This window comes from Podarcis tiliguerta, assembly GCF_965153285.1.
Source record: "Podarcis tiliguerta genome assembly, chromosome: 10".
In the NCBI taxonomy this organism is placed as follows: domain Eukaryota; kingdom Metazoa; phylum Chordata; class Lepidosauria; order Squamata; family Lacertidae; genus Podarcis; species Podarcis tiliguerta.
Genome location: NC_139543.1, coordinates 5703912 through 5728120, shown reverse-complemented (window position 1 = coordinate 5728120; position 24209 = coordinate 5703912). Strand labels below are relative to the sequence as shown.

The following is a 24209-nucleotide window of genomic DNA, read 5'->3' as shown; positions in this document are numbered from 1 at the left end:
TAACAGATTTGAATCCCTTCCGCTTCATGTTACACTTAGTAACAAGCCCCAAGGGGCTTAGACACCAACATTTCACAGCGAGAAGATGACAGGGAGGAGAACAAGGGGAATGTGAGCAGATACCTCTACTCTGCTTGGTTTCTTGGGCACATGGGAATACAATGGACGGTTTGCACGTCACACTAAGTCAAACCATTGCTACGTGGGAATGTGTGGGCATGTGGCCGCTTGGCTGCTGTACCTTCCTGAGCTAAACTACGGCTTGGTTTAGCATGTTGCCCTCAAATACTGTCTGCCTGAGACCCAGGTGAAAATTCGCTTGATCTCATGACCTGCCTGTGAACCTACGCACTGACAGCCTTCCTCTTTCTCTAGCTGAGGGTACACAGGAAATTATTACCACCTTTGCTGTTTTTTATCATCATCATCATCATCACCACTGTTACCTGTGTTGTTTTGGGGATGGGGAATTCAAAATCTCTAGGGTGTATCATAGGCCATTAAGATCAAGTGATTTGCTGCTCAGAAGGAAAACCTTTAAAGAGCTCTGCTCAAAACATAATAGCTCATTTGGAATTGTTCAACCATTACTAAGATGATTGCTTTTCATAACATATCTAAACATGAAAAATGCACAATTTTGCGCTTTAGAGCCGTTGGATTAATGATTTTTCTCTTTCTGTGCTTACAGGAAAATTCTGGGGACATTTGGTAGTATTTCTGAGGTTTTTATTCTTAAACACTTTGCACAGACATAAATGAAATAGGGTATATTTTCCTTCAGAGCTCCTGCAATCCTATCAAACATCAGATGAATGTTTTAGCAGTGTTTCTGACTAGAAGCACAGAAACTGTGACATGGTGAACAACAATTTGTTTCTATGGGCTGGATCTTGGAGGGTTTCCAATATTGCTGAGTTGACATTGTGAATAATTGGACACTGCTACTTATTTATGTATTATATATTGCTCATTATTATGAATTGTATTTATATAACTGACTGTTTTAATTTGGTATTATGAAAATTATATTAGGAATGTATAGCACATTGTTTATTAAGTTTAAAACACCCTATGGTCTTGAGAAAGATATATAAATGTCTTAATAAATAAACAAATACTTTAAATCTTCTCTCTAGGGCATTAAGAGTGGCCTGTCTGTTTCACTTTTGTCCAATAAGACAGTGACCTGTTGAGACGCCACAAAGGGAGAGTCACACCTAAGTGGGGATTTGAATCTACATTTCTTAGAGCTAAACCCTAAGTTCTAACCCCAGGACCTCATGGCTTCCATAGTTCGCAGGCATGAGATTGAAAACATTTAATAACTTTGGATCATCTACCCTGGGCAATCCCCTGAGACAAATCTATCCAGGAATGCAGTGTAAGGTCACAATTTGGATGACGTTACCGGGGTGAGAAGTTCTAGCTTAGACATCCATGGAATTCATGTCATGGACAAAATCACAGGGAACTAATATTTAGCTCCTGCCCTTTTCTGCTCTCCCTCCTACAGTCATGGAATCCCTGATCTTTCATCTACCAGGTAGCAGTGGCCAAAAGGGATATTATTATTATTATTGGTATTATTTAATATTTACAACAGTTTTCTAAGGTAGGTCCCAATTACTGCAGACTGGAGTTGAGGTCAAGAGAGAATTGCCTACCTAAGAGGAGGGACAGACTTTGGTAATAGTTGGGGAACTCCCCCACATGATTCTTATTTTCTCAATAATTCCTTTTTTATTTATCATTATTTTGCGCCCCCTTGGCTCCGCGCTCTGTGTGGGGGAACCACCCACACTGCCCTAAATCTGGTGCTGCTAATGAACAAGCTGAGGAGAGATTTCAACCACAGAATTCCTGATTTATAGCTCATGCTCTTAGCCCCAGCCCCTGCCAGCTCTACATCAGCCTCTCAGCATGTCCCATAATGTTCTGTCTATGCAATTGCCAGAAAGGCGGTGGATTTTACTCTCTACTGCGGATGCAGCTAGTAAAGACCACAATGCTAAGGTTGGGGTGGTGCATATATCACAAAGAATTTGTTTCATTTCAGCCTTTTGGCTTGAAAACTCAGCACACCAGCTATTCTTGTAACTAGGGTTTCCTGCAACCTTTGCTCAATCAGATCTTTGAGTCACAACCGGCTTTGTTTTGCTGCTTCCACATCACAGCCCTGGAAGACGCTACTTTTAAAAAAGCCCGTAAAAAGATATATTACAAGCTTGTTTTGATGATGGCCTGGGAAACACTTAGCAGACTTTGTTCAATTAAGAACAAGCAACAAAAAGTCACTCCAGCCCCAAATCCTCCCATCATGATTTAAGATATTGCTTAGTTCAACTTCTCTCTTCTTTGTCTCTCCACGGCTGATCCTGTTGTTCACACAGCCTCCCTGGGTCTGAGTCTCTCCAGAAGGAGAGCAGCTAGCAGGCCTGTGCGGAGGGCAAGGAGAGGGCAGCCAGGTACTCTTGCCCACACTGCTTTTTGGTGTGAATTTATGGCTTTCTTCTAACGAGACTCCTGCCCTGGGCCTCAGACAACCTCTGCAAGGGCCGCCACTATGCCCTTGTTGCACATGCATTAAAATAACAGCTCAGACACCTCAAACTCTCTGATCTTGAACAGGGATATTACTGAGCACTGCAATTACAGGCAGCCGCCCCCCTCCATTGCCGCACAATACATGCACAATATATGCACAATACGTGCATCATGCCGAACCCGGAAGTGACCCAGAAACGTCATAAAGATGTCACTGAAACATCACTAGGAGGGAGGAACGGGGGCTGAACAGGGTGTTTGCAGGCTTTTTCAATGCGTTTCAATTTTACACGATTTCACCAACACGTGTGGTGCCTCAGAATGTAACCAGGGGGCTCTCTGTGGTTTGCCTTCAGCTGCTTTGCATACCTACATACACTGTAGTAAAATTAAATATGAATCAATAAATGCTTTTTACTAGTCAAGTAAATAGTCCCAATACACACTATTATTATAAGCTTATGAAGATATGAAAGGAACCAGTATTCATTTTCATTTTCTGTTTCTATTTATCTCTTTTCATTTACTTTTTAAGAAACTATTTAGCTCCTTATTAAATCCATTTTGCCTAACTGCACAAAAACCGATTTCACACTGCGCACATATATTGACACTGAATAAAATGTGTCTAGCTGCACATTAGAATAAACCCTTCCTGGCATCTTTACACCCCCCCCCCCCGTTTGAGAAAGGTGAGAGCCGTAATAGACAATGGAAAGTCTTTGCTGAGAGAGTGCTCTATGGTCCTTAAGTTGTCTTTATTCAAAGAGACCACCAATTCCCTTTTTGCGACCCACGTTTTTGAAATGACAGCTCAAACACTAGAAAAATCTCTAGAAAAATCCTTGATGCTCCATAGACATTGTAAATATTACGTTGGAAAGCAAAAGACTAGCTTCACAAGGAATGAAGATAAATGTTCTACAAAAAAACCCATCACAGTGAGGGAAAATGAACGAAAATGAGGGAAAATGAACCTGCATATCCATGAGATGGATACCAATGGATCAAGAGGCAGCCCCCTTTTCAAAACTCATTTCAGCTGCAGGTGGAATTGATTCTAATGGAACAAGAACATTCTAAAAAGCAGTGAGACTTGTTTTCCACATTATTATTATTTTTTTATTGAACAGCAACTTTACACACTCAGGAACAGGAAAAGATATACCTTTGGGTCTCATTATCTGAAAGATGATGATAGACAAGAAAGAAAATAATTGCAGAATTAGCATGAAACCTCTATTGAACTTTTCCTTTTATTTTTCTCACAGCTATTCACGTTAAGTTCTAACTTGTGAATCATGGCGAAAGAATGAAGTATTATGACTTTTCAACACCATCTTCAACCCCTTGTACCCGCCTACAACATGCACACACCACGTCCTCCACATCTTCCTCTCCCAAACTTTAACCTGCCCCCGTTCCAGCGCTCTTGATGCAGGCAAGATTGTTGTCCACATGCTTCCATTAGCGACCTGGGGTGCATCAGAAGTGTGGAGGTGGGAATTAGGTTAACGTGTCCACTTCCCAGTGAGCCTGATGACGCCAAAATTGCTGTAATCTATTCCCCCGCATCCAGCTGACGGCTGGTCAGTGTGGGGAAAGGAAGAGCAGGACCAGGCGGGCTGCATGGAGAGGGGTCAAAGACTTTATGCATGTGCTCCAGTACACCACACATTTTGAGCTTTGCCACCCCAATTTCTCGCATTAATGCTTTGACGTCTTTAAAGTAACTAGAAAGGCAACTTTCCTATTAATGATTTCCTTTCCTTCTGCAGATGAGCTCCATCTGGGGAGGAAGAAGTCCCGCCAGAATATCGCTTATGCAGAGCAGGAAGAGAGCTGCAAAAACTATATCACAAGGTGCTGTGGAATTTGAAATTATAATGAGTCTTGGATTAGTTTTTATTACTCTAATTAAGCTAGAGTCAGTCATAAGATGGGTCCATAAATAATGTAATAAAGGGGGTAACTTTAATAAATTAGTAAATGGGCTATATATTATATTTGTGGAATAATTTAGGAGTTAGGTAGTGCACAATTTGTTAGCCACCATCCTGAAGGCATAAGCGCCTTTATGCTGATTGCTTTCTGTGCCCTTACGTAAGCCCACTGTTAATGACCAAGGCAACCGTTCTCCCTCCCTCCCTGCCCCTTCTGCCCTGCTCAGGAGGAGTCAGGAGGGCTTTGCATGGAGGGAAGGAGCCTCTACTCTGGGCTGCCTTGGCCTCTCCTAGGATCGCTCTCTCTGCATATTTAGCAATGCAACCAATAAGCAGTTTACATTTCCAGAGCTTCACAGGTAACACTCCTGAACTTATCAATTAAACAACAGTTAATAGATAGTAAAACCTGGAAAACTAGGTGTGAGCCTATCTTTCTACTGAAAGAGTGCCCCCCTTTCTTTTTTTACCAGCCTCTCAGTCTATAATTTCCTGCCAAGGCTTTGAACAATGTTGGCTTGAAGGCCTGTCACTCTTCCTCAGCCTATTTCTTTTCTGCTCAGATAGCTCTTCGTATTTCCTTGTCTTTCCTACTGGTATGCCAGATCAAATGCTTTCAGATTTCAGCTTCTGTCTATTTGTTCTGTCATAAATGCTTTTGTGGGATGAAGGACCTTATCCTCTTTCCAAAAATGACCGGAGCTGACATGGTCTTTTCCCCTTCTTCTTACAACCAGGCATAGCAGGAATGTGCCATGCTAAAAGTTTGTGAGGTTACTGATCTTTCCAAGCCGGCAATTTCTGGGAATTAGTTTAGATGCTTTTGCTTTTGAGATCTACAAAAATAATTCCCACACAGTAGTATATAGGCTGTGTTTTTCTGCCCCATGGAGACAGAGGAGCCCTACAGGGTGCTCTTGTATAATTCTCCTCTATCTTCCGTCTTCTTCTGTGTCCAGTTGACTGCTTGGACACTGCAACATGGTAGACTCAGCCCTTGGAGTTGAGACTTGCCTATGCCTTTCTGGCAGCCCGTTCGTCCAGCAGATCCTGGCTCATAGGCTGCTCACAGGGCAGAGGACTTCTCAGATCAAATCCCATGACACAGACCCAACGGCAAGCTTGCGGATATTGTGATCCAACCACAGACAAATCAAAGCCCACCAGCCTTGTCTTGGGGGCTTGTCAATAGTGTCTCTGCTCCCACTTTTGAGGTTCTCGAGGGACAGCAAAGAACAAAACAAAACAATACTTTTTCCCCAAGCCCTTCCTGGTGGTGGGCTGCCCTACATGGTTGATGGGTTTATTGGGCTTGGTGGGGTCATAACATTATGCAGGTCTAATCTAAAGGCACTATTCCCAAGTGCCTATTGTAAGAGGGAACACTTTCAAAACAATCCCTTTACAAAAGGGGAGGGGAGATGATAAATTCCAATTATCCCAATAAATAGTTTATCAAACTGTGGGGCTTCTTATAATCCTCTGTGTAGTGGCAGCTTGAGGCTTCCCTCTTTTATCTTCCTATTTAGCCCCTTCGATGTTCATTTCCCACTGAATTTAAACACCAAATATAAAGAAATCCACTACACATACTTTACAATTCAGGTATGTTTTGTCTCCAGACTTCCAGCTACCACCTATTTATTAAATCCTTCAATAGCTGTTCACCCAGAGGCAGAAGACGGCAAGAACATTTTGGATATCATATTTGAAATGAAGGCTGCAGAACAATGTTATTAACGACTAGTTTGATCCATTTAATTAATCTCTTCTTTTCCACACCATGGGTTTTTGAAATTGGTAGAAATGAAGAGTATGGCTACTGGGAACGATATATTAATATGAATGAACTATCTCTGCACAGTCAAGGTTGTCACAAGAAAGCTGCTGCCGGAAGCCAGAATAACTATGGGGGCAAGACCGTCTGAGCACATAACACCAATCCTGGTATAACTGCACTGGCTATCAATCGGATTCTAGGCCCAATTAAAAGTGATGGTTTTGACCTATAAACCTTATGCAGCCCAGCAGCCCAATATCTCAGCTCAATACATTTACATGCGGGGACTGCCCCCCCCATAAATGAACTTGGACCTTGCATTCCTCATTTGAGACACTTCTCCATGTGCCCTCTGTGAGGGAGGGGCAGAAAGCAGCAACAGGAGAATGGCCTTCTTAGTAGTGGCTCCCCGTTTATGGAATGCTCTCCCCAATGCCATCACTATCTGCTTTTTTGGTGCCAGGCAAAAATATTAGTATCCTTTGGACCTTAATTTTCTGCTTATCTTTTGGTGGCATGACCAACACAAAAAAACTCGCATACATGGGAGGGGTAATACCTCTGGTTGGGGACACGTTGCGCTCCTTCGGGGGCTCCTAGAAGCTGTCAGCAAGTGACAGTGGCCACACCCTGGGAACAGCTCCAACTGGCTGGCTAAACCTGGTTACCGCAGCTGATGGGTCTCAAACTCTTGGTGAGTTAGGTTACTTCTGCTGCATGTGAAGACAGGCTCTGGCGGATTGGGTGGACGAAACCAAGAGTGGGTCCAATGGTCAAGAAGGTGGCTTCTGTATGTGTTGTAGAGGGAAATGAGGGGCAGGTGGGGGCTCATCAGTCTGGGGAGGTAGCCCATCTAGGAGAAGGAAAACTCTGATCCTAAACCTCCACTGCCCTACAGGATATCTTCGGGACAAGAAATGGCTGAGGAGAAAACCCTACAGGAATCTGGAGTCGAGTCCCAAAGACGGCTGGATGGTGCCTTGTATGGCTTCCTTCCGGCAACTCCTGCAGCCAAACTGGTGCCAAATGTACTGTTCTGCTTTCCACTGGAGCACATCAGCAAGGCTGAGATTTGAGTCTTGTCATTCGAGCAGCCCAGGAGCTCTATACACACTGCCCAGGCTGTGATTTGACTTCACCCCAAGAGGTACACTCCATTGTCTTTTGAGACAGAAAGATGCCAACACCACACACACACACACACACACACACACACTGCTAAGTTGTTTTGTCCTTGTTTTTAATGTTAATTTTTGTAAGCTGCTTTGAGTTTCACTTTTCTGGGGAAAAGGGATTAAAAATTACCTTCCTCTATGTGGTATTCATTGAGGATTCCATGCCATTGGCCTTTTCTTTCATAAACAAGAATGAATGGCAGACACTGACATCACCACCGAATGTCTAGAATTCTTGTGTATGTAGCTATTATGCTTCATTAACTTCAGTTTACTGTGTGGCTGTATCTTTTAGTTAGAAGAATATTCGGAGGTTTTAGCACTGTGATTTATGCCACCTGACTGAGTGCAGACTGGTCAAAAAACTGATCTCCTTACAATATTGCACACTGCTCCACGATTCATTATTTGCTTCTATCAACAAAGGGACATACCCCAAGGATACATGCAGTTAAAATTAGATGCGCTCTCACTTTTTTCGGGTTCTGACTGTTGCAATTTGTAGTGCAGAGCCACACACACTTTATGCATACTGATGAAACAGAAATGCTGATTATTTTATTCATTGGCGTCTTGTTCCCCTCGAAAGACTAAAGTGCTGCCTTAGAAGTCTTCTGGCCTGGTTAAGATCTGCTCAGCTTCCGAGGTGAAACTGCATCAGATACTTTCAGGCCATTGTCATTTAGCAAAGAGTCAGAACAGAGGATGGACTTTCTCCAACTGCAGGGTGGTGACTGTTCCTCTGCTGGCAAAATATTACAAGCCACAACGATGGCAGTGCTTGCAGCAACCCTTCCAACCCCAACTAAAGAAAGATGCTTGCAATGGGAGGAGATGGGTATTCCCTTATTCATTTAAAGCACCCAACTGCTGCTTTTCCACACAGGGTCACAAAAACAACAAAACTATTTTAAAAAGGAAACTAGCAATTACAGTGGTGCCTCGCAAGACGAAAAGAATCCGTTCCACGAGTCTCTTCGTCTTGCAGTTTTTTTCGTCTTGCGAAGCAAGCCCATTAGCGGATTAGCGCTATTAGCGCTATTAGCGGCTATTAAAGGCTTAAGGGATTAGCGGATTAGCTGCTAAAAGGCTATTAGCGGCTTAGATCAGCTGTTCAGCGGCTTAGCGAACAGCTGTTAAGCGGCTTAGGGGCTTGGGAAAAAGGCTGGGAGGGAAAATAAACCCCCAGGAATCGCAAGACATTTTCGTCTTGCGAAGCAAGCCCATAGCAAATTCGATTTGCGAAGCACCTCCAAAACGGAAAACCCTTTCGTCTAGCGGGTTTTCCGTCTTGCGAGGCATTCGTCTTGCGGGGCACCACTGTATAAAAAAACCTCCCATAACTGCCTCCTCCCTAGTCAGCCACAGTTTACAAAGCAAAGCAGCAAGAAAACAATTCATTCTAAAGTTTATATGCCAAATGCAAAATAAAAATATATTTTCAAATCACCTAGAAGAGTAAAAAAGGAAAAAAAAGGGGGGGGAGTGTCTGCTAGGAATGAGAGTGGAGAGAAAGTGGTTCAGTTTGCATTTTAAAGAGAACCTACCTAATTTGCACTTCCCAAAATTTAAATATACAGATTTATAGGAGGCTACCCTTCAAACTTCACGGTTCTCTGAATTTGGTAATGCAGTCCTCCAACAAAATAATGTCTACAAAAATGCATATATTAGGACAAATTGTGTATAAAAATGCATTATAAACAGGTAAAAATGTGTATATTTAGGCAAAACTGCATACAAAATCATGTACATCAGAAGAAGCACTAACATGCTGCCAAATTTTTGTGAGAACTTAAAAAAAGGCAAATTAAGGCGGAGGCTGGAAGCATGAGAAACTGAGAGAAACCAAAATGGATAGATTCATCCTTCTCTGATGTCCAGCAGCCATTGGTGTCCCTCCTTCCAGAGGTGAAGAATTCCACAGCCTTGTTGGTAAAACAGAGATGGTTGAGGGTAGAAGACAGACTCCCCTTTTGCATTTTAAAGCCATGCAAGAGACCCAGCTTCAAACAGCCACTCAGCCATGGAGATCAAGAGCTGTTGAGTAGCTGACCCCATGCTCCATCTAGCCTACCTGATTCTGTCTGGAATAAATGAGCTATGAAATATAAAACCCTTTAAAACTGACAAATGCTACAGAAATTATAAACAAACGTGCTTAGCATGATGCGTCTGCCGATAATCTGTTTGTGTCTTAAAAGCATGAAGCGACAATTGGCCTCGAGTGCAAATCCCAAAAGTTCATTTTGGAGTCTTTTATTTTATTTAGTTTTTAAGGCCATGATACAAGGTTTGGATCCCTGTGTGTACATGGGAATCTACTGTGTGTAGAACTTTACAAATGCCTGACCTCAAAGGAACAGATCACATGGTCAAAAGCCAGGTCATGTTATGATGCACTTCCAATTTTGAACAGCCAATTTTGAAGCTCCTGAAATCATGAGAATTACCATGAAGTGCAGTCACAGGCTACTGGCACATGTAATATATTTCTCCATTTAATCTTGTACTCAGGAAGAGGCTTGCACAGAAAAACAAGCCAAATCTGAAAATGGGTCTAAGATACATTACAAAGAGGAAGTCTTAGGCAGACACAGCAAGGGAGCAAAGTGATTATTCCTCACCTTTCCTGCTGCAACCATCCCTTTAAATCTGTGTTAAGGTCTATTTTATTCAGGGCCCAAGGCTGGGCAGATTGAGTCCTCATGGTTTAATGTCCTTGCATCTGGAAAACCTAACAGAACCATCTATAGCACAACTGTGAAATTCATGCCCACATTTCTGCTAGGGTTGTGAATAGCTGTGTTTGCACATCATGCAAAGCTAAACCATGGCTTAGTGGGACTTGCTTGCTCCCAGGGAGGAGATCTCATCCACTTTGCATCTCGCTAGTGCATAATTGCCTCATTTTGAGCAGGGCATCCCAGATTTACAGAAGCCACCCCAACTTCTGATGCCAATCCCAGATGTCCTGTTTTAGGCAGTGGCGTAGCGTGGGTTGTCAGCACCCGGGGCAAGGCAAGTAATTTGTGCCCCCTAACCCGGGGCAAGGCAAGTAATTTGCGCCCCCCCGCTGCACTGTCCCTCCCCCAGATAGTCCCTCGCTCTCTCTCCGCACCGCACCGCATGCCTGGCACCCCCCCCTCCACAGTGGGCGGCGACCCGGCGGCGCGGATCGGATTCGCACAGCCAGCACTGCAGTGAGAGAGAGTGAGTGAGCCAGGTAGGGGCAGAGAGCTGCGAGTGCGAGCGCCCCCCCCCCAGATGTTGCACCCGGTTCGGCCGGCCCCCCCTCCACCCCCATGCTACGCCACTGGTTTTAGCTCTCTCCACCTCTGTGGCCTCCACCACTGCTGCTGCCACCTCTGCCATAATTCCAGAAGCCGGCACCACAATAGCCTGGGAACCAAAAGATGTGTGTTTTTGGTGCCACACTCTCCTACTCCTTTGGTATTGCTTCCTGACGTATGTGTGTGTGTATGGGGGGCAGTGGGTGACGGTGCTGGATAAGGGCGTCCGGTGGTGAGATGGGGGGGCAGCAGTGGTGGTGTGTAAAGGTGGCCGGGGCAGGATGGTGAAGAGGCAGCAGCAGTGGCGAGGTCATGTCCCAATTTGCCCTCCCAGAATGTTGGATGGGTACGCTGGTTCTTTTAGCTCAGGTGCCTATTAGCAGTCCACATTGCACAGATAGAACGATATTTGAGAAAAGGAACAAGCACAATTTGACATTTAAAAAATAAAAATGCAACAAACAAGCAAACATGTAAATTCCTCAGACCCTCCACCAGAGACCTCACTGCAGCCATCTTTGGAAGGAAAATTCTGTTGGACATACAGAACCTGAGTCCCATCAGGGAAGACGGCAGGGTATAAATATATGATGACAACAACAACAACAACGGGGAGCAGAACTTATTCAAGAATGTGACCATGTGAAACAGAATCTAATTAAGGCTTTTCCTGACATTCTAAAAGCTATGAGAATAATTTCTGACTGCTTTTTACCAGGTATTCTCAAATGCATTGTTCACCGAGGAGGTAATAGCCCTTTTAGAAACCGAAGAAGACTTTAGTGTAAACAACCCCATTAACTGATTTCTCTGACTTGTGGCCTACAGTTCCAGTCCAGCATCTGGTGAAGTAGGGTAATTGCTCACGGAAGCTCATGCTCTATTGATAAAAACGGTGCTGTGGGAGGAATTTTAAAACACTCCAACGCAGAGGAAAGAGTAATTACATCTGTGGTTTGCAATGCCAGTCCCAAGAAATTAAATGGTTCAAAGTGGTCCAGATGACTGAGTCAGCTTCTTTGATTGCGCTAATTGTGGTAAAGAAGGAAGTTTTGGGGTTATGTGGGCACCTTCTTCAGATGAGAAAAGCAGGATACACACCCTCTAAACGTTCAGATAGATCTCAGCCATAACAAGGCCCTCAGATTAGTTAGAGCTCCACTCTGTAAAGGTACTTAGCATAATGGTTAATCCAGCCTGTATGCTTGATGAAGGGAAAGAGGAGAGGTAGACCTCCTTTCCTTGGCGCACACGCAGAAAAACAGATGTTAAGAGAGAACTTGTGAACAGGTTATATTATTTTGACATGCGTTTGTCATGGTAATAATTTACTGGAGACTGGAAAATAAACATACATTGATGGCACCAAACGGAGCTTATTTCCATTCATTCTGAACCATTTGCTGTGCTGCTTTAAACAGGTAAAACAAATCAGGCTGCAATCAGAAATCTTTTTACTCTTGATCTTGAATGGTTTCTGGATGGCAGCCATGCAAGTGGACTTTGTTATCAAGAGTGGTGTATTATTATTATTTTAAGCGTAAGAGTTGATAATAGTTTCTAATGAGTTTGAAAATAATTTTTGTCAGCACATTTCAGCAGATATAGTTGACTAAATTAATGGGACTTGCACATTTACAGTACTTTTCCATGTATAAGACTTTTTTTTTTTTTTTACTCTAAATTAATGTTCAGAATCTGGGCTCGTCTTATACATGGATAGTATCTCCCCCCATTTTCTTAAATTGGAGTCCCCCAAAATAGGGGGCATCTTATAGACGGAAAAATATGGTAATTTTGCACTTCAGTTTTCACCATTTTAAAAAAGTTAATAATGAAGTCAAGAATTCACAGAGTTTGAAATGATCTTTTTGCACAGTAAATATGAATTGTGCTTATTTTCCATTGAAATAAATGGAGCTTAAGCTTTTAATTGTGCACAACTAATTCTGTTGGATTGACCTCAATACCTTCATGTTATGAAGTGATTATTTCAGATGTTGCCCAAGTTTTGTACACAGATACTGACTATGCAGCTGGAACTTAAAAATGTTGTGAATAAACTGCCAATCCTTAAACTAAATAAATTGCAATGCTGTGCCATTTCTTAAAAGTACATTTCCACAACTTGGTTTTGGGTGGGGAGCTGAACTCCGAAACCACCGTTTCTTTGTGGGATGCTCTGATGAGCATAGAAATGAGTGATGGGATAGAGAATATTTTGGCTCCATGCCTTTTGTATGCGTGAATTCAAAGCTAGGCACATCCGAAAGCCATCAGTGTTAGCTATTCAAGAACAGGAAAAATTCATTCTGAAAAACTTGGGTAGACTGAAAAATTCACCCAAGCAGAAAGTGCTTTATTTTGACCTCTTAATTAAAGGATGAAAGTGAGCTTGCACACACCCCAGTATATTGTTCTGCCAACACCCTGTCAAACTACATTTCAAATGAACTGCATAAACGAAACACTGTAGAATACAGTGCTTAGAACGATAATGGACCGCTATATTTTGCATGTTGTCCTGTCTTTCATGAAGGATTCATGCCTTTTGTTTTATGATGGGGAAACTCGATCAGCACAAGCCCCTTGTAGGCTCCTCATTATTTTCTATGGGAAATTAAAGACTGCACTCCTATACTCAGTCCTGCTGAATTGAATGGGATTTACTCCCAAATATGCATGAATAGGAGTGCAGCCTTAACTCTGTCAGCTAGAGTTCATCAGGTTTTACTAAGGTTTCTCACCTTTTCACTGTAAAGGTGAGAGATGAGCAATGAATGTGACCTACTGGTAAAAGATTTTTTAAAAAGGTATTTCTTAGTTTATACAAAAGCATCTTGCATTCTTTTTATGAAAGCAGTGAAGGTTCCATCATGATTCTAAACATGAGATGCATCATGGGAGTTGTATTACATATAAGAAGTACTACACTGGACATCAGCAAAGCGTGACAAAATGATACAAACATTTGAGGCATGGGGAAGTAGAGAGAAATTTGAGCAAAAAAGAGCCAATTGGGACAATCTAAGTTAGGTTGCAATCCTCTCTACGTGCGCATGAGTGACTTATCACCGAGTAAACATGCATAGGATTGGACCACAAGACTCCTAAGAGACTTAGAAGGGGGTGAAATATACATAGTGCAAAGTTGTATCCCTACACAAACACTGCTTGTGAAAGGCAGCTTATGTTCATTTGAAAATTAATTGTGCTCTGGGATGTAATACCAAACTATGCTTTACTTTAGTAAACTAAGAGCCTCAGGGAGCCTTATTTTTCATGAACTGTGGGAACTCTGGCTAGTTTGAACCTGCCAGAGGTCCTCCAAGTTTGGATGTAATGAGAAACATTATATATGTGTTATATGTGAACCCAAGGCTCTCTGCTGCTTATGCATCTAACACTAAACCATGTTTTAGCACAAGTGTCCTCACTGTGGCATGCGCAGGTGCAATGCCACTCCTGAAGACCTTCCCAGTGCCTGTGAAGCCTCTGTGCTCCCATTTCGCTAGGAGTTACCACCACCTTCTCATAGGGAGTGAGAAATGAACCATCTCAGCCTTGGAAATTACAGTTGAGAGAAGAAGGGGAAACAGTGTCTCTCTTTCCCACTTCCTTCTTCCGCTATCTAGTTTTCTAAGTTGCGATCTGCACGCAAGCAGAAAGCAAGGTGATGGGGAGACAGAGAAAAAATATATTTGGGGGTGGGGACCAAATGGGAGAGGTGGAGGAAGAGAAGTGGGGTAACCCAAAAGGTAAGGGTCAAAGGGGGTACTATTTTCCTCCTCCTCCTCCTCTGTTTTATTTTTTTGGGGGGGGATCAATATTTGTTTTTGGTTTCCCCCTTCTATCTGGGTTGGGGAGAAATCTGTGCTTGCTGGCCACCCTACTTTCTGGGATTTGTGTTTTCTCCTCTACCATGTGTCTCTCCCAATCTCAAAGAAACCCATGCACAGAATGTGCAAGTGAGGGGTAGGCCCAACAATTTGTTTCTGTGCATGCCTCCAGCGGCAGCCATTTTGTGACTGGCAAAAGCCATTGTGACAGCAATTTTATGGTGGCGCCCAGAGCCCTTTTTGAAAATTCCAAATGTCTCAATGAGTCAATGAAGCTATATGTATATGCTAACTATACATAGGATTGCCACCTTAGGATGTTGTTGAGATTCCCTTGTATTCTTTATCAACTTTATGAGTATATATAAAATCCTGAAATATAGGGATGCTGGGGAAATAACCGGGTTAAAGAAAGCTCTATCTATCAAATCAAAATATATGTCCAGGGCTTTGTGTTAAAAATATGCACTTTGATCTTGCTTTTAAAAATATTTTCAATTTCAAGGAGATTGTGGAATTAACAGAGGCACCAAACAAGTTAAGTTGTAAGAGAAAACTTGTCAAAAGACTCAGTTAAAACAATTCTGTAAAATGAAAGCATATTAGAGAACAATAAATATGCATGCAGAGTTTACACACCGTGTCTTTAGGGTGGCCCAATAAGTAGAAATAAGGGGAGCCATGCTTGTCACTTTTCATGCACATGGAGAGGCTGGAAGATACCATTCCTAAAGGAAGGGGAGGAACAGCCTAGGACCAATCATTAGAATTAACAGAACCAGTGACATCAAGACATATTATTATTATTATTATTATTTATTATTATTATTATTATCACTGCAAAGAATTCTTAGCTTATTAGAACAGCTGAGCAGGTTTCTTACAAGTAACAGCCAATTTATTTTTTCTAATAAAAGTCAGACAAAGAGGCATGCAGGCGGTTAATATTAGTGAAAGAATGAAGTATTCTACAGACATATTTGAGAAGCAGATCCTAAAGAAATATGAGATAAATCTTGAGGCGATTTATAAAACCATCCTAAATCAGAACAAATTTAAAGTGTGAAGGAAACCCCAAACTGACTTGAGATTAGGTGGTACTGATGGACCTGTTTCTGAGCTCCATTAATGACTGCGTACGATCCCCCCAGTGTGCACACAAAGGGGAAGGATGCATGGAATGCCACTTATTGTGCATAATGCAATGCTAACACATCTCCTGCTTAACCTGTCAGCTCTCTTCTCCTCTGCAGAGACCTAACGATCAAGACCTGCCATTTCTGGCCAGAATTTCTTTGGCAGCTGTCGCTCTGGAGAGGAGAGAAAGGGCTGTACAAGCTAGCAGAGAATGTGCCGCTACAGCCTCCTCTTCGGGGCCATGACTGGTGTTAGGTACTGAAGTTCTCACCCTGGGCCAGCAGGGTATACTGTAGATAGTTATGCAAATGAAGGATCGAAAGTGACGTTCAGTGATTGGATGTTTTCACCCTGGGCCAGCAGGGGGATACTGTAGATAGTTATGCAAATGAAGGATCGAAAGTGACGTTCAGTGATTGGATAGTTTTAGAAAGTTGCTACAGTACTGGAGATCTATATAAGCAGGCTGACTGAGCCCTTCAGTTCTGTTCTGCCCTCTGAATAAACAAGAGCTGTTTGAAGAATCGCTGTGTCGTCTGATATGTTCACCCACAACTTAACAACTGGCAGGCTGCACCTGCACCCATGTACCAAGGAGGAGAAGGGCAGTTCCTACGAAAAACCCCTATAGCATCAAGGCTTACTTGTATGGGCTATTTATTTAATTGAAAATCAGGCCTGGTGTTTGGGGCTAATTCATAAATCCACCTAGGTTGGGGTGGTGGTCAGAAGCAATTTTGCTCAGCAGAGATTTGCATGCCAACTGCTCTCATCCCAGGTGTGTTAGGTATTTTGGATTGTTACAATATGCTTGATGTGGAGCTACTTTTAAAGACTAGGGACTTTTGGCTGGTTCAGAAAACTGTAGCCAGTCTGTTGACCGAGACCAATTACAGGAAGTCTCTTTGGAACGTCCTCTTTGAGAACATCCAGTCCCCTTGTTGATGGCTGGACAGGTAAAAACTTTCATTATTTAAGCAGCCATTTGGCCTTGTGAGTGGATTTGTTGTTCTCTGCTGCTGTGTTTTAATCTGTATTTTTAATTTAACATTTTACAACTGGCAACCTTTTTAAAATTGACTTGTTAATTCACACCTGGTTTTTATATGGCTTCACCGTATTACTGCTTATTATGTTATGTGGGCTGGTTATTTTCTGCTGTTGTTTGCTGCCTTGGGCATTCTTTCATAAAAGGTTGGGTGTAAATGCGATATCTAATACAGGCAGACGTCATTTTTATTGCCTTTGCTTTACTTCACAGATATTGCTCCTTACGAGGACATGGGTGCAGCTGGCCATGGGAAGGGGTCATGGCTTGGCCTGGAGCCAGGTTTTCCCCCTTCCACCCCTGCAGCCAGGGGGGCCTGCCTTAAGAGACCACAGTAGCTCCAAACACAACTTTTATATGCACTGAGAAACAAAACCAAAAAGTGACTCACTTTAATGTGATAGTTGCTTTATTGTGGTGGTCTAGAGCCGACCACCTGTATGCCAGTGTATCGTCTATACTCGGCCTTGTCATTAACCCCCCCCCCACTAAACTGGGGACAAGTAAAAGGTGACAATTCCCCCTCCCAAAACGATTCAGTAATGAAAACACCACCATGAGCAACAGCACCAACAACAATTCAAAATAAATATACAGACCCAAAAATAAATAAATAGTGCAACATTAATATGAGAGTGTGTGAGTTGGATGAGGCTTTTGGTGGAATTTTTTAAAATCAGTATATGACTCCTGTACTTTGAGGAAGTCTGAGTAAGGGCCTGCTATGGATGTGCTTTGGGAGACAGGGTGGGGTGGCGGGGCTGTTTATGGAAGGCAATGTGGGTTCGGACAGGCCTGCATGACTTCTGATTCACCAAGCAGAATGGAGCCTCTGACAAGCTTCACCAACCTCTGAGTTGCATTGCCTGCCCAGAGGCTGCAAAAACACCGAAACTGAAGCACCTGGCAGCCACAGTGAGCGAGGAGCCTTTCGCATGGTGATTCACAAGTAGCTGTGTGGGCTGGATTAAAGTCAGGGGACATGGAAGTGGACAGGAGGAAGGACGGGTTTTAAACTGCTAGCCAGCGCTGATGGGAGCCATAGTCCAAACATCTAGAGGGCAACAGTTTGAGGAAGACTGGCCTAGGCATTAGCAAGAAATATAGGGGCGGGGGGAGAAGAGAGTTTATCTGTATCGCTACTGCAACTATTTCCGAATGTAGAAAAGTTGAAAAAGCGGGTTATTTTGCAATGGCCTCCAGCATCCATGTTGAGCTAGTAGCCATGACACTTTTATAAACATATGAGTCCCAGCACCTCTTTCTTCTACCAAATTCCCCTATGTATGTGTTTGTGTGTGTTGTGATTATTTAATCAGTTAGATGTCTTGAGTTTCCCTGGAAAGTGGGATATATTTTTAAGAATAAATATGACAATGTTTTTAATTTCTCCCTGCCTGTTTTGATTTAAACATGCTACAAAATTTACATGCCATTTTTGGCGGACACTGAACAGCAGCACTTTATTTTTCAAGTATAAAGCTAAAAATACATTAGTTGTTGGCCCTGGATACTATTTCTAATTCCTGATCAAGCCTAAGAGCCTTTAATTAGGGCATTTTGCACTGCAGTGCATCTCAGAAACCTCCACATTAGCTGGAAAATTGAACTACCTTCTGAAAAACAAGATAAGGACTCAGCCACAGAAGTCAGCTACCAAAATGAAATGAAATTTTGGGAGGCTGAAATTGAATCTGGGAAGATGCCACATTGAATTCTAAGTGCGTTTATGCAAACTGGGAGGCAGGCAGCCATTTCAAAGTTAAACAAATGAAGGAAGGTAGCTAATAATCAGCCCGATTCAGCTTGTACTGAATGGATAGTTTTTCTGTGGGCTGCCATCTTCTGTTTTGTTTAGAGCTAAGGGCCAGCTCACACGCTGACGTAGAGGGCATTTCTTTATTTAACATTTTAAAGCTGCTTTTCTGGGCAGACCTATCTGAAACCAGATTACAATATTAAACTTCTCCACAATGAGTAAGCAAAAATAAGCTATTAATAAACAATCCTATAAAATCAAAACAGTATCACCTTTTAGGCAGTAAAGCAATCTCATGTGTGGAGTTATACTGGAATCTTGTGTGAACTTGCCACCAGGTATGTGGCAATGCCTACCAACTGTGATGTGGGCAGAATCTGCAGGCATCTATATAGATGCACACTCAATGGACTGAATGAATTACATGAATTGGGTATACACACACATACAGCAAGCCTGCAGCTTCATGTATTTTAAAGATGTCTTGCCATTCCCCTAGTTATTTGCTTTGAAGCCATTTGTTATAATGTTGATTCCCCGCCCCCAACTCAGAGAAGAGTGTTCATTCTCCCTTGTGAAGATTTCTGTTCCTCTAGCTATTGTTATCCTCAATAAACAGGTTTTGAGATATGAGGTAGATTTGCAACATCCATTTTCCTTAAGCTATTAGCTGGTGCATCCTTCTGTGAAGGCAACTCCACTGCCAGAGCATTAATCAAAGCTTTTCCTCCCATAGAGATATCCTGATCAAATCCATGAATGACTGGGCATGATCAGGCTACATTTGGGATTTCCTGTTCCCAACTCCTCTGGATTAGTAACAGAATCTTTTATTTCTTTCTACCCAAATACTGCATTCCCAGAGACAACATGGAGATTACATTCTTTGTACTATGTTTATATAATTAGTCCCTCTCAGCCTATAATCTCCAGTGAATTTTACAGCAAAATCTTAAGGAAATACACATGCAATTCGACTTCCTTTACGGAAAGTGCTGCCAGGCTCTAGTTAACTGGGTGGTGGTGAAAATGGAGTTGTTTAGAAGCATAACTAAATATCTCTCCAACTGGGGATTCATTTGGATCTAAACTGCTTCCCAGAATGCCCTCAACACTTCCCAGAATGCCCTTTTGGGCTCTTCCCATGTCAGAGCTTTGACTGGACCAAGGCTTTGGAGGAGCTGGCAGAATTGGAGAGGAAGACTCCGCCACTGGAACTGTATCTTTAAAGCTGGAGGGGTAGAACTGATCTATTCCATGGCCCACAGGGCAATATCCCAGGGACACAGTCCTTACAGCCCAACCCTCCAGGTACCCTGACTCCACCTTTCAAATCTAGGACTTGGAAATGAGGACTAGTGACATCTAGAATGCTTAGCAAAGCCTCCCATGATCTGTGAAGCTCTTGACCCCTGCCTTGTTCCTCTGGCTAGTGCAGCTCTTTTGCATTTTTGCATGGATACAGAAACAAATAAGGCTGGGCAATCTTAACGATATATTATGCATGTTTACACTTTTTTATAACTTGTGTTGTGTTCCTGTTTTCTAGTCTATTAGGTTCCCCAAACAGCTTGCAATTTCCCCCAAAAATTGTAAACAAACAGTTAAAAGCTCATTAAAACCACTACTATGAAAGCATTTTTAACCTCCCCCCACTGCACACAAATGAAACTGATCAAAAAGCAGCAAAATTGGCAACTTAATTCAAAATAGACATCAATAGAAAAAGAAAATGCACACTCTGGAAATCTCTTTTGATGATAGTATTCACAAATGTTTGTTATTTCGATTAGCAATTGAATTATGTACTTCTCCCCAACAAGTTTAGGCAGCCTGTATATGAGAGAGCTACCTGAAAATCATTTATGAAACTCTCCTTATGAGTTTATAGCATCTCTTCCCCTGTCAAGCATTGCATCTAATGGGTCTTTTGGGCCCTGTGTAGCTGGGGATAATGCAATTCTACCTCTGCTGCTGGTAGGTATCTACAAAAGGCCAACAGCGATTTAACTATGCATTATGGCATGTACTTCCAGAGGGATGCCGTACTGATTTGACACATTTGCAATTGACACATAGCACTGAACAGATGCAATTTTCAAGACAAAAGAACCACAGATTGATACTAATAAAAATGAAAACCCACCATATTCTGGGACCTGCCCGGTTCCACGTTTCAGTAGCAACCGCACTCTCCTGCCGCCAGATTTGATTAGTTCTATTGCTCTGGCGTGTGTCATGTCCCTTGTGCTTTCCCCGTTAATTTCAATTATTTGATCCCCCACCTGCCAGACAAAAAAAAAGGGTGCCAAGTTAGACGAAGGGAAATGAAGCATTTAATTTTGAAAACACATAAACATACAGTGTCATTCACATATCATTCGTTTAATGCATTTGGATGTACTAGATACCTTAACATATTTTTTCCTCCTGCCTTGAATTAAAGATGAAGGTAACATTAACCTCAGTCATATCCTAGGGTCTCTCTCCTCCCTGACCCATAAGCCACATTTAGTTCAGACCGTAACTTGTACAGATGCTCAGGACCTAAGAAACAGAACTGTAGTAATGGGTAATGATAGAGTTTAACAAGAACCATTTTGCTGCATATCCTGAGCAGCTGGGGAATTCTGAAGGTCCTCAGTCCTGGGAACAGGATGGGCCTGTTCAGAGCTGCTCTTTGGCCCCAGTGGGCCAAAGTGGTCTGAAACTGAAGGCTCTCCATGTAATTTTAGGCTTTCACATTTCCCAGGAGAAGATACGGAATAAAAGTAAAATAAGCAACAACAACGGCACAACGTAGCAAAGTCAGCCCATTATTTAAACCCCATTTGTTTTCGTGATGGAATTAAACATGTGCTTAACTTTCTCCTACTGAAATAAATGAGAATGAAAAGTGCTTAACATGGGATGGATTGTGCCCCAGCTCTAAAAGAAAATCAAATCCTAGCAAATGATAGGGCACTTAAGACATTCTTTTTGAAAAGTGTGTTGCCTGGCAAAAGTGAGGACGAGGCCCAATCTTCAGTTTGGGTACGAAATAGCAACCCTATTGATTGCTTTGTCGCTGTAATTACAACACTATTCTTATGCCATTCTTAATCCGTCATTATTTTCTGAAGAATGTACGGCATTTTCCTTTACATCGCTGTGTCTTCAAAGCTCATCTTATTTTTTATATGAAGGTATTATTCTTTGAAAGAAGCAATCTATATCAGTACACTGAATGAATGGTTTCAGTTATAATCTTGAGTCTCCCTGACCCACCGGATGGCAAAAGTGCAAATTTGAACCCAAGTTAAATTAACTCCCTGGTTTGGCAGATTTTTATTTGCTGCTGTTATTACTGTTAATATCTTTTTATGTTTCGTGCTATTTTATTGCTGTTCCTACTGTTTTGGATTGCTGTTAGCTTATGAGCTGCCTTGCAGGCACCCTGAAAGCGGAATAGAAATATATAAGATAGCAAATCAATAAGCTGGCCTTCTTTTTTTAACTTCAGCATAATTCATACCTAGGTCACAAGCTGCTTCTTTTATGCCATATGTGCACTCTTTATTTATAACTGCTCTGCCTGTGTTTCTTTTGAGAAACATGTTAGAAAGTAGTCCCCATGAACGAGTATCTTGATTTGTCAAACAAGCTACACTGATAAGAACGGCCAGTGCGACACCAGGGCTCCCTAAACCCCACAGCTGTCTGTTTTCCTGCGTCTTGATGGGCCAGAGGTTATCACCCACATGAACAAGAGCATGTGGGCTCCGTCAAAGAAGCACAGTATCAACAGAACAACAGTCGACTATCAATGCTTTCCAGCTAAAGAAAACCGCAGCTCATTTTGTTGGGACATTTGATCACTGCAGCACAGAATGTCATAAAACCTAGATGGGATTTTCTAAACAAGTAGAGCTGCTGGAGAGCAGGACACATGGCTGAGCAGATTAAATAAGCACATTTATCAATACCAGAGCAACACACCTGTTCTGCAATAGCTCAGCATGGGGAGAGCTCTCCCTGAGAGCATGGAGACAATTCTCACTATGGGAGGCATCTGAAAATCAACTCAGACTTTGGGTGGAAATCTAAGTCATGTTTGAATATGAATGATTTTCTCTCTCTCTCTCTCTCTCTCTCTCTCTCTCTCTCTCCCCCCCCCCCCCAATGAAGCTCCCTTACCCTGCCCCATCCTATTGGAACTGGATCTGTATGTTAGCATTGATGTTTAAAGGCTTTCTAAACTTTTTAATGTCTGCAGCTAGAAGAATATTAATACTAATGGAAAACAGTTACTACCTTGACTCTATAGAAGCATGGTTGAATAGATTGTGGAAGAATCTTACAGAGAAACTAACCCAGCATCTTAAGAGTGCTAAGGAACACAAAGAACAAAGATGATTTTGACACATTATGGTACAGTGCGTGTTTGTTCTGCACACTGGAAAGGGCAGTGTTGTTCCCTCAGCACTAGCTATCTATGGCTCACTCTGGGACAATCCGTTAAGATGGAGAGTAGAGGACGTTAAACTGCTATAATAACCTCTAAATTATTGTACAAACCTGCCTAATGTTTGGCTGTATGGAATTATGCATGGAATATTTATTGGGAAGTGGGGGAAATGTGTGTTGTTTCAGGGAGGAATATTCAGAAAAGGGAAGGCTTGGGTGGCCAGGGGGCTGGGAGCCAAGGATCTGGGGTGATATTTAGGGTGGAGTTGCAAGAGAAGAGGAAGGCACAGCGGGAGATGCCATGCGGAGTCACTAATGTACCTAGCTGCTTGATATCGGCACACCCCAAAAATAAAATGCAGGCTTTCATCAGAACACAGTGTTCGTGTCACACCCCCACACAAAAACTTCGTTTGCATTTATGATCCATTGTACGTTGCATCTTAATTACTCTTTTATTTCATATTTATGAAAGCAGGAGAGTGTGCTGCTTTAAAGAAAAAGTCATTTCGGTTCAGATTAATTCAGATTCTCCAGCCAGGCTCTAGAACAACTGAGCTATGAAATTGAGCGGCCTGTTTTGTGACAATAATGAGGAGATAATATTCCTAGGGAGCATCTAAGTGACATTTTTATTGATAGGTTAATTACAAATAAAATTGTAAAGCTTTTAAAAACCATTAAAATAAAGAGACTCGGATGTATGCAACATTTGTATGTACTTTTTTTCTTTTAACCCTCTATTTAGCAGGTAAATCATTAATAAACTTCCTACTATATTTCTCCCAATAAATAGCTCTATTATTTTCTTTGGCACGTCAGGTTCCCCCAGATAAGCGTATTTATATTGACCCAGCAGAACTGCCTTTCTGGTTGCTTTGTCCTTAGGATTCGGGTTTGGCACTACAGTACTACATGAGATGCAAGGGGAAGCATTTCTTTTGGTGGCAGGGGGCGAGGAAGACTAGTTGTTCTGGTTCAGAATTCGGTGGCCAGGTTGCTCACCGGGATTTGAGCATATTACACTGATCCTGGCTTGACTGCACTGGCTTGCCAATTAGTTTCTGGAGCCAATCCAAAGTGCTGGTTTTGACCTATAAACCCTTAAACAACTTAGGACTGCAATACCTCAAAGAATGCCTCTGCCCATTGGAACTGACTCAGACCCTGTGATCATCCTCTGAGGCATCTCTTCTATGAGAGGTCTAGAGGGTGGCAAAATGAGAGCAGGCCATTTCTGCA

General features: G+C 42.3%; 1 protein-coding gene across 22 annotated transcripts in view; it reads right to left on the bottom strand.

The window, feature by feature from the left end:
- Positions 1-24209, bottom strand: part of MAGI2 (membrane associated guanylate kinase, WW and PDZ domain containing 2) — a 598802-nt gene that overhangs the window by 5732 nt on the left and 568861 nt on the right. For all 22 annotated transcript variants that reach the window (XR_014502057.1, XR_014502058.1, XM_083399289.1 and 19 more), the window contains one exon: positions 20668-20806. Coding sequence is in view for 20 of the 22 variants with exons in the window: in XM_083399289.1 (XP_083255415.1) it covers positions 20668-20806 (139 nt within the window). In the remaining 2 variants the exon portion in view is untranslated. The remainder of the gene's footprint in view (positions 1-20667; positions 20807-24209) is intronic.